Source organism: Drosophila arizonae, chromosome 4, assembly GCF_054131065.1.
Source record: "Drosophila arizonae isolate 15081-1271.41 chromosome 4, UAZ_ARI_1.0, whole genome shotgun sequence".
In the NCBI taxonomy this organism is placed as follows: domain Eukaryota; kingdom Metazoa; phylum Arthropoda; class Insecta; order Diptera; family Drosophilidae; genus Drosophila; species Drosophila arizonae.
Window position 1 is genome coordinate 15,572,352 of NC_142924.1, and position 11,072 is coordinate 15,583,423.

The 11,072-nt window shown below is 37.0% G+C and overlaps 2 protein-coding genes across 2 annotated transcripts; both read left to right on the forward strand.

The window, feature by feature from the left end:
- The first annotated feature begins 6,487 nt into the window (after positions 1-6,487).
- On the forward strand, positions 6,488-7,289 carry LOC149269197 (uncharacterized). Its single transcript, XM_089468725.1, has one exon. The coding sequence runs from the start codon at positions 6,527-6,529 to the stop codon at positions 7,196-7,198; it is 672 nt and encodes a 223-aa protein (XP_089324851.1). The 5' UTR covers positions 6,488-6,526; the 3' UTR covers positions 7,199-7,289.
- A 2,369-nt stretch (positions 7,290-9,658) lies between these two features.
- Positions 9,659-11,049, forward strand: LOC108612579 (single-pass membrane and coiled-coil domain-containing protein 4 homolog). Its single transcript, XM_089468728.1, has 3 exons — positions 9,659-10,108; positions 10,174-10,305; positions 10,364-11,049. Exons 2-3 carry the CDS (start codon positions 10,177-10,179, stop codon positions 10,409-10,411), a joined length of 177 nt encoding a protein of 58 aa, XP_089324854.1. The 5' UTR covers positions 9,659-10,108; positions 10,174-10,176; the 3' UTR covers positions 10,412-11,049.
- The last annotated feature ends 23 nt before the right edge of the window (positions 11,050-11,072 follow it).

The window sequence follows — 11,072 nt, forward strand, 5'->3', positions numbered from 1 at the left end:
AGTCTAGCTGCCTATAAAAACTCTCAATTGAAGAATTTCAATTATTTTTTGTATATGACCTTATTTATCAATAGAGCAAACAAATAAAAAAGGAAACACAATTCCTGCTGAATGCTGCTGTGTGAGATTCTCAGCAATTTTCAAGAGTCGTGAGAAAAACGTGCCACGACTTTCCACAAGAAAATTTCACCCGAACTTTATAAAATGGCTCGTTGAGTTTTCACCGAATTGGATTGGCGGGTTCATGACACCACGTGGGCAACAAACAACAGCATTTGGCGACAAACAACAAGTTGTTGCAGCTGCTTGTTGTTGCTGTAGCTGTAGTTGTTAGCTGTTGATTGCCAGCAAGCAACATGCAACAAATCAGGCAACAGGTTGCCTGCCGCAGCTCTTGTTCCGCCAGGTATCAAATTTCAACAAACTCCTCACATCGTATACGACTTTCGACCAAATAAACTCCATTCCAAATGTATGAGTGTGTGTGTCTGTGTGTGTTTGTATACTCGTTTTGGCTAATAAAAAATTATACAAAAGTCTGTATATATATACATATATATCAAATCAAATTGAATTGAAAAATTATTTCAAGGTTAGTTAAATGCCAACTCGTAATTCACATGACGCGCCAGCAATTGGAGGCATTTCCCCTATCTCCTGTCTCCTATCTCCTATTTCCTTTTATAGCGCTAACCACAAGCTCAAAAGCGAAACTCATTTAAGCAAATAAAAGGCAAATGCGGTTTCAACCTGAAGCACGCAAACATTTTTTGAGGCTCTGTACTCTTTGCAGAGGGTCCATTTATAGTTTAATAGTTAACAATTTGAACTATAAATTCTATATATTTTAATTATATTTAAGATACATAGTTAAATAGATCAAAGTTAAAAATCAGTTATATAAAGAATTCGCTTATTTAAATAAATTCTTTAATTGTATGGAAAGTATAGAGTGAATAATATAAAATCAATTAAAAAAAATGTATACAAACATTTAAAACCTACTATAAGTTAAAGTTCTTAGTTTCAAAAATTATAGAAAATTTATTTAATATTTTATTTTATGATAATATACAAAAATCAATTTTCATTCAATATATTCCCATCTCTTGTGTATACATATATACCATTTGCTAGTTTAATGCCTAAACTTATAAAATACTACTTCATATATATTTTTTTTTATATTTTTTAACCACTTTATAATAATTAATATGAATTAAATTTCTTCATTTAATATCTTGGCAGAACAAAACAAAAAAATAATAATAATGAATTATTAAGCTAAAATTTAAATTGAGATTTCTTCTTTTAATTTATTAAAAATAATAATTAAAATTTTTATTATTTTTTGATGTTTGTTTCTATTAATTTTAGTGTACTTAGAATTCGTTTTAACTTCGCTTTTATTGACTTTTCAAGTTGATTTTCTGGCTGGCAACATAAACCAGATGCTGTGGCTCTCTCATTACAAATTTGATTTGATTAGCTGAGCAGCAGGCTAAAACGAAGACATCCTGACAGGTTACCCCACTCTGAGTGTCGAGACAAGTGACATACATATTTATACACATACATAGTCAGACATATGTAAATATATATGTAAATCTATATAGACAATCATCAGGCATTCATAGTCGAATCGTAGCACTCAAGCACTGATTCTGACTGACTGACTGACTGAGTCCCTGACCCCATGGCTCGGCAAAAGAAATGCCAATCGAGCGATAAGAAAAATCAAAACTTAATTGAGTCTAGACTCTGCATCCAATCACAATTGCCATGGGGTCTTCTTCTCTTGTTTTCTAACATTAACTACATGACAAAGTATTTTGCATAAAAAAGAGTCATTTAATAACAATTTCATTATTAATTGTTGGGCCAAATGATGACGCGTGGAATGCGTCGAACATGAGCAAAAACACTATCTCATTAAAAAACACAATTTTTTATTAGTTTCATTTTATATACATATCTCTTAATATAATATCTATTGCAAATCATGCTTGAAGCTTCGACTTATGTGGCAAGTGGCAAGGTGAACAATCCTAGCTAGAAGATTTCTGTAATAGAGCCAATTGCTTAACTGAGTTATTATAATGGAATTTATCACAAATCGAACGCAGAATATATGCAGGCAAAACCAGAAGTGGAATAATATATTAAATATTGAAGGGAATGCATATGCAAATTTGTATTACTTATTTATTTTCATATTTTACGTTTAAATGTAAGAGTTTCAATATAGATCATGTAAAATTTTTAACAAGAATATATTATATATAAAACATAGACTGTATTACCTGCCTTGCTCGAAAATACCGGGTATCTGCTAGTCGAGTGTTTGCTAGCGTATTTATTTATGGTTTTTAATATAATTAAGCCCTTTGCCAATTAATTTATTAATATTATGCCTCTGTGTTTGCATACAACTTTTTATGCAATTATGCTATTAATTATTATTGATAAATTTATGCAAACTTTGCGTATTTACATTTTATTTTAATTACAAATATCAACTTTGTTGCTCGCAATCCCTTTATAATTAATTATATATATGTATGTATATGTATGCTATATACATATACATATGTAAATAAGTCGACTTTTTATTTGGCGTGCAAAGCCGTAAAAATTGACGCGCAAACAAACATTAAAAATGTATTCAGCCCAACGGTAATTTTTGCTTTTGCATTCAATTACAACCGAATGAATAAATAAAAAAAATATATATATATATTCATAATTAATTTATAATGTGACAGACCACGTCTAGCCATGAAGCGAATTCATATAGCGAAAAAGTGGGTATAAATAGTAATTAAAAAATGTCCTCAGTTCAATTATTCAAGGTGTGGTTTATGGTAGTCATAATGTGGTCTATGCTGGGACCGAAGCGATAGAAGCGACGGAACCAATTCACGAGTTCAAAGAGCGCTAATAATTAAAATATATATATAAAGAAGATTTTAATTAAAATGTGTATATATGTATATATGTGTTATATTAAAAAAAAAAAAAAGATTCCTGATAAAAATGACTAAAATATAAACATGTTTCATTGTTAATGAGAATGTAAAAAAGTATTAATAAAATAACACATACAAATAAGAGCAAAAAAAAAAATCATAAAATTACTCATAATACTCTAATATTATTATAAAATAATACTCTTAAAAATTAACAAATAACATTTAACAGAATACTCTTAGTCAGCAAAACTATAAAAATCTCACTTGAAAATATAAAATATAAATATATGTATAGAAAACTTTGTAGCAAATTCTTTATATGATTATTTAAAATCTGTTCAACATAAAGCTAACAACAAAAATTAATAAATAAAATTCAATTAATTTTTTTATAAGCCGCGAAAATTCATCTAACGCCATTAAAGAATTAGCAATCAGTCAGCTAAGTCTCCCTATGTACAAAAATAAAATACTTTGAGATCTTAAAAAAAAAGTACACACACACACATAGACCTCCCATTGTAGTCGGTAGCCTGATAAACTAGCCCATGGAGTTGGATCGTTTATCTTGCAAACAAAATCTGTCACATGTCGAACATATTTATTGGTCGATCGCCCCGCGGGATCCAGTTAGCCAGTTAGCCAGGTTAGGCAGTTTGGCTTGCTCCAAATCATGTACAAATAAATGCGCCAATAAATTTCATCATTAAAATCACTTAATTTTGATCTACGATGAAAATGGTGAAAAATCGCCAATGCCAATGCCAAAGCCAAAGTCAAGAAAATACGCAGAACCGGACCGAGCAGACGCTGTTGCACTTCGTATAAATCATAAAATAAAAGACACTAAAAGCAAAAATAAATCAAAAAAATACAAAAAAAAAAACGAATCAAGAGAAAAAAATATATATATATGTATGTGTATATGCAACACATGCAAAACCGGGCGAACATTAGAGAAACTCTTTTTCGCCCATGCCAACGATCCGGTCTGGTTTTCTTCTGCTTCTTCATCTTCTTGAGCTACCAAGTCCAGCAGACCTGGTCGAAAATTAATTGTAAACGCGCCGCAAACACGCTCCACGATCCATGCTCCACACTCAGGTCCAGGCTGCAATCTACATAATTCCCGCAGCGAGCCCACCCCGATCCGTGGCCCGGTACTAGGAAACTCCCGAGAAACTTTCGATACGCATGCGTGGCCATTGGCCGCGACTGTCTTTTGAAATATGACGCCCAGTTCTTGGCAATAGATACGAATGTCTCGCCCATTTCTAATGGACGTCTGCTCCATGCACTTCCCAGAAGTGAGTGCCTTCCGCTCTCCTGCCCCATCTTCCTCTACATTTAAATGGAAGTCTCGCTTCTCTCTTCTTTGCATTTCCTTTTCTTCAATTGGCTGCTAGAGAATGTGGCATTTGGTTAAATTAAAAAACTTGGCTACCAATTTGGTATCTTGGCTCGGTTCTGTGGAACTAGGAAACTGTAAAGTTACGAGCTGAAATTAATTCAACTGACGGTTCCTCTAACTCTGGCTAAATACTAGGCTAAGCTGAGCTTAATAGATTTACTTGTAGGTCTTTTATCTGCGCTTCTTATCTATAAGATCCAGTTATAAATACATTATATTACAAACTTTGATTCAAATAAATCTCAATTAATCAAGTTATACAGATAAGAAAATCTATTCGAGGATATTTTAGCTACTGCCAATAACAGTAAATATTGAAAAGCAATGGCAACTATTTACATACATCACTATGCTACATTCTAATGATCATTAAAAGCAGAGCGCTCATTAATCGAAAGTACAGTTACTACCAAATTTGTTAGCTGTGTTCGCTAAGCAGAGCCATTAGAGGCGCATGACTCTACATTATTACAGCTTAAATGTGCTGCATATGCAGTTTCATTTATGGCCCATAAACTGTCAGGCATCCACTGTCCCCAGCATCCACAGGCCACTTGTCCAAGTGACTACTGTGCCCCAGTCTCCGCCTGTGAGTGCGCATAGCCTCCCGTTGCGCCAGTGGCCATTCGCTGCGTCTTTGGCTTCAGCTGGCTGCGGATAGTGTCGAATGTAATTTAATAAATTAATTGCAACAATTAGTTGTTGCGTCTATTTTTTTCTCTTTGGTTTATTGAAATCCTTGTAAATATTACACTAGACGCACATCTCCATGGCAATTGTCCGCCATTTCCATTGGATTTATTGCGCATTTCTCATCCCGTTCGTAGCAGTCCCCAAAGGCGGGCCCCATATTACTTATGGCAAATTTATGCAGGTGCTATGAAATATACAGTAATTGATTATTTGACTTGGATTTATATGGTGGGTGTTGCCAAAATGCGTTAAATTGGATTCAAAACAATTTGTATTGATTAGATTTAAATTTAAATTAAATAATTGCTGAACTAGATAAACGACTCGCAAGGAATGCAAGATTTTAAATAACTAAATACAGTTAATACATATGATTTGGTCATAAAGTCTATAACGTATAACGTTCAAAAAGACTTTCTAATATCACATCATTTCTATCCTTCAACTACTTTTAAGAGAGTTCGACTTTCGTATATATGCAAAATACCTAGTTAGTTCGTTAATCGGCAATTTATATGGTTTGCTTTGCATTCCACAATTTTGTCACCTGCATTTGTCGCCCTGTACTCGGGACTGGCCGTGTAACCCAGCTCCAAATCGTATCCACTACATGCGCCCCATGTCAGATGGGCTAATTTATAGTGTTACATTGGACGTGACTAAACTACATGACCATTCCCATCTATTGATTATCCAAAACACCAAATACTGCTGCTGCTGCTACTGCTGCTGTTGTTGACCGAGCAACACGTGGGCAACGGGCCAAAAAAGCCCAATAAAATGTTAGAACATCCGCTGCATATTGATGACAGACCAGACAGACGCTGCGGCCAGGAATGACGAGCGCTGCGAGCGTGTGATATATGCATTGTGATACCCTGTAATAAAACAAATTTAGCGAGCAATGGGAAATGATGTGCGAATAACGCTAAATGCACTTAATTACCAACTCGTTGTATATCTATTATATAATGCATCATTCTTATAATATAATTATTAATGATATATTATTTAAATAGAGATTCCTTTTATTGGCTCCCATGTTGCGCTGTTCTTCAATCTCCTTTCGATCTATAAAGAAGAACAAATTTTTGTAGTAGACAAAAATAATAATTATTAATAAAATACTGAGCAATATTCATGTAGTCATTCATTTTGCCATATACAGGGCATTATCCAGTCCATCATTGCGCTTTTACTTGTACTGTTTTCGCTGTTGGATTTGGGTTATGCGCAGTCCAAGCATCGCTCAACTGCAAAACGCGAATGCAACAATTCAGCTTTGGGGTTTGTTTTTGGGGTCAATGTCAATTTTGTTTTGTTGGACGGGAGGTCGTGTGCCGCCTCCCCCAAAGCACGCGCTCGGCATCTTAAGCAGCAGCCGCTGCAACATATAAAATACCATATGACGCCACGCAATCCAGTCAGTTGGTCAGCCACAGTCATAACAATGAAACTTAGCCCAGTTGTCATCGTATCGCTCGCTTGCCTGTTGAGCCTGGCTCAGGCGGATGTGCAGCAGCGTCGCCGTTATCAACAACAGCAGCTGCAGCAGCAGCAGCAGCAGCAGCAGGCCGGCTACAATTATCAGCCAGCGACGCAGAGTCAGCAGCAGAGCGCACAGCCAGCGATCAGCTATGCAGCACCACAGCAGCTGTATAGAGCACCAGCACAAGCGCCTGCTCCTGCTGAGCTGAACTTGGCAGCGCAGCAGCCACAGCAGCTGTACAGAGCTCCAGCATCAGCGTCAGCGTCTGCGCCTGCTCCTGCAGCGCAGGAGCCCCAACAGCTGTACAGGGCACCAGCGTCGCCAGAGGCAGCTCCAGCACGCCTGCAAGCCAAGCCGGCGCGCCTTACCGCAAACAGTGAGGCCCAAGAGGATATCGATGATGCCGCCGAGGAAGTGGAGGTGCCCAAGGCAGCGGCCGCAAGCCCAGCTGTTGGTGTTCCACAGCCCGTCGCACCCATTCCGCCGCCAACCGTTGTATATTATCCTGCAGGCGCCGTTGGATTTGTGCAGCCCACAGCCTATGCCAAGTTCATAGCCGCAGCTCCTCAGGCAGCACCCGCAGCTGCTGCCTACGTGGCCGCGCCTCAATATTATGCCGCCTACTACGGTTAAGGATATGCTAATTTATCAACGATATGAAATCTAAGAACTGCAGCTCTTATTTTCCAAATAAATTACGCACTCTCTTTCTCTATTCATCAAATCAAGTTGTTATCGTCATTTACAACACTGTAATCAATCAGCAAGCTTTGCAGCACTGCACAGTGTTTATCAATGTCCTGCATGTATGAATGTGTGTATATGCATGTATGTATGCATATGTATGTATGTAGTATATACGCACTGTGTATTATAATAATCATTTGCCTTAAGCTTGTATAATTCATTTGCTCAGTTAACAGTTCAGTTTTACTGCATTACTCGTTACTCTTAATAGTTTTAATCATATTTCCGCAGCATTGCCCTACTCCTAAGCCTAGCCCAGACTTGAGTGATTAAGCAGCAGCAACAGAAACCACCTTGTATATCATCATGGTAGATTTGTGTACCCCTCCTGCCCGCGCAGCAGACAGAATGCTGCCATAAAACTCCAAACGGTAGGCAGGCAATTCCAGGCGAGCCTAACGAGCATTTGTCGAAAGAAGATGCGAAACGCGACTCGAAGGCTCGGCTCAACAGCTCTGACAATGAGTGAGCAAAGATAATCTATTATGACCGTAACAAGAAATAAATCCCAACTCGGTAATCCATCATTTTACGACTTGGCAATCAAAATAAGGAGTTTAGCTAAGTCAGTTAAGGAGTCAGACGGACACGCAGAGAGACAGCTGGACAATGAGCAACCAATCAACGGCCAACAAAGTTGGCGAGCTACCTGATCAAGTGAATTGCACTTAGAGATGAGCGCGAACTGAACGATAATTCCTTATTGCTGTCAATTGTGATTAATATCGATTCAATCGATAAAAACTGTCAAAAATAAGCAAATAAAAAATAAGTTAATCTAAAAAAAAATTTTTTGTTTATAATTAGTAATAGGAATAATATTAGCTTAACACAATAATTATTTTTTATTTCTCCAGTTAATTAAAGCCGCATCATTATTATTATGGCATATTGTTAAGTGCACGGCAATCACATTGCCGTGTCACGCGCCCATCACTAGCAATGTCTAACGAACAAGTCGAAAATCATGTTAAAGTTGAGGCCGAACTAGAAGCGGACCCACAGATTGAGCGAAGAGTTACGATCAGGAAACATGCATTTTCGACATGCTGCACACACATTCAGGCCAATCCAGCAGTCGCACCGAGGCGAGGCGGGGCGGTGGCCCAAAGACGAACTCAAAAGCTCAATTTACGGCAGCCTGACGACTTAGACAAGTGGCAGGCAGCTAGGGGCCATTTTAGCCAGCTAGAGCCTAGCCAGGCCTGCCTGCCTGCCTCTACTTCTCTGCACGCCCGCCCGTCCGTCTGTCTATCTGGCTAAATAGTTGCCAATAATCCGTGTCCAAATTGATCGGGTTGCCGTTTATGGTAATGGACGAACTTTGGTTTGGCCAAAATGTTGGCCGTTGGCCGTTGGTCACTGGCGACTGGCGAATGCTTCATTACCGATGCACAAACTTGGGCGTGCGTCTCAGAATGATTTGCAACGGTTTTCAGACGGCATTTTGCATTATTATTGCTTCATTTTCTACTCCATGAAGAATGCTGTCAATTAGCGTAAGAAAGGAGCAACAGTAGATGCTGTTTGCTTCCCATAGATTGATATAGCCGTACAAAATGTAGTCTACAACTTAACGTGCAGGAAACCCAAGCAGTGACAGCCGCCACGCCCAACTGCCTCATTGCGCCCCACTCGAGTCGACTGTAAGCCCATTTGGAACTGCTCATACATTTTCAAAATCGCATTTAAAGGTGAAGGTGCAATAGTTTTAGTTGGCGGGTATATCTGGTTCGCTGACTCTTGGAGCCATGCCAGCCAGCCGGTCAGCAAAGCTTAACAAAATGCTCGCAAATTAAAAATGGAAAAAAGTACAGATATATGGGCTAGAAGAATAATAGCCATGGCAAAATCAACATGTGGGCGAGAATACTTTAAGGCAAAGCAATGGGGAAAAGCAACTTTAATATTACCCAACACTGCGGCGTATCAGTTACAAAAATCAGACCTTTGTGTGTGTGCGTGTGCACGCTTGTTATTGTATTGGAGGAACTGTATTTTCAACGACAGCACAGTAGAAAATGGAAAAAGGGAAGTAGGGTGGCTACGTTAAATTGAAAAATAACAAAAGCTTGCTGTATAAAATATACCAATACTTACAATATTAGTAGATTATTTTATTTTAAAATTTAAGCAAAATCAGTAAGTATACACAATATATTTATATTACATATAAAATTAACTTAAACGCATTTAAAATGCTTTTACTTTAAAATGGTTTTTATTGATATTGACATTATTATATTTGAAATGCGCGCTTAATATTTTGTAGCTTTACAGCACTAAATTTATCTTGCTCACGATGTGGCAGCACTGTTCATTTACTCGTTAATTTCTGGCATTCGCTGGTAGAAACTAAAAAATTGTGACGTTGTGTTTTCAGTTGTTTCTGACAATGTTTACCAACAAACTTAATTTTAATGCATAAATAAAATACATACAACGTCCATTTTCGCGCTGTGCTTATCATTTAATGAATATGCTGAAAATAGGCCAGCTTCACTCTCTGCATATTTCTACCATGCAATGCGGCTTGTAACCTTCTCAGCTTTGCTTCACTAAGCACAGCTGTGACAACTGTTTGTACCGCAACAACAACCACCTGCAAAACTTTCTTTAGTGCGTTTCGACGAGAGCACCGATGTCAAAGATATGTATTGAAATCCAAACCAGAAACAACTTGTTGACAAAGCCTATCGGCAGCTACCTGTGCGCTAATACCGCCCTGTTCTCGCTCTGTTTACATATTCTAAGTAATCATAAAACTACACGTCAGCAGTCCAATTAGTGCAATCGGTAATTTATATTATTTATATTAAACAGTCAACAATGTTATTAATTAGTTTCACGTATGCATCTAGAATATGCGTCAACTAAAGGGCAAGGTAAAGGAGACGCGTAAGCAAAAAAAGGAGCGCAAATTGGAAAACGCACAAATGCAAAGCAAAATTGGAACTGTTGTATTGCCGGCATTAGGTGCTATAGCTATGATGGTAAGTAGTTATGAGAAGTGCTTTTCTTTAATAAATAAAATATGTATATTTATTATAGATAGTGGCATTTGTTTACCTGAAGACGAGACCTGCAGTTCTGGCCTAAAAGGTGGTGGAAAAAGATAACTTGACGTAGTTTAAGCTAAAATAGACAACGATTTTAATTCAAAATTATTCATATTCGATTATACATATTTGGTGCCCTGTTAAATGTGCAATTTGTTTTTAGATATTGTATGTATTACAAAATATAGTTAAGTGTCAACAAATCCAATGACTCTTTTACAGATTTACTAAATGCACTAGTGCTGTATAACGTAGTTATTGCAGTGGTGCAACTGTTGCCCGCGCATTTGAATTTTAAAAGAGTGCTTTCTAAACTAATCAACTTCTAGCATTATTAGCATATTTAGATTTCTGGTGTTAACACACATATAAGTGCCGAAACACAACAGTACATAAAAAAAAAACAAGTTTTTTATTTTTGGCTACTTTTTGCTTTTTTACTATTTAGTGTTTGGACGTTGCTCGTTCGTTGCGTTGGCAAAAAGCTACTTTCTGCATTTTTAAACTGAAATAAATTTTATAAATAAAGTTTGCTAGAAAAATACTCGCAAAAAATTTAAAAATTTTGCAAACTGCCAGATAACATTAAACAGTTAATCAACTTCTAAAGTACTGCAGTTATTATTTATGCCTGTGATTAGATAACAGAAAACGAAAAAAAAAAAAAAAAAAAAACAACACTGAACATCACACAGAGAAAA

Excerpts from the sequence above, each read along its gene's own strand:
- LOC149269197 (XM_089468725.1), top strand. The coding sequence starts at position 6,527 with ATGAAACTTAGCCCAGTTGTCATCGTATCGCTCGCTTGCCTGTTGAGC.
- LOC108612579 (XM_089468728.1), top strand. The coding sequence starts at position 10,177 with ATGCGTCAACTAAAGGGCAAGGTAAAGGAGACGCGTAAGCAAAAAAAG. Across the intron at positions 10,306-10,363 it reads TAGGTGCTATAGCTATGATG|ATAGTGGCATTTGTTTACCT; the intron begins GTAAGTAGTTAT and ends TATTTATTATAG.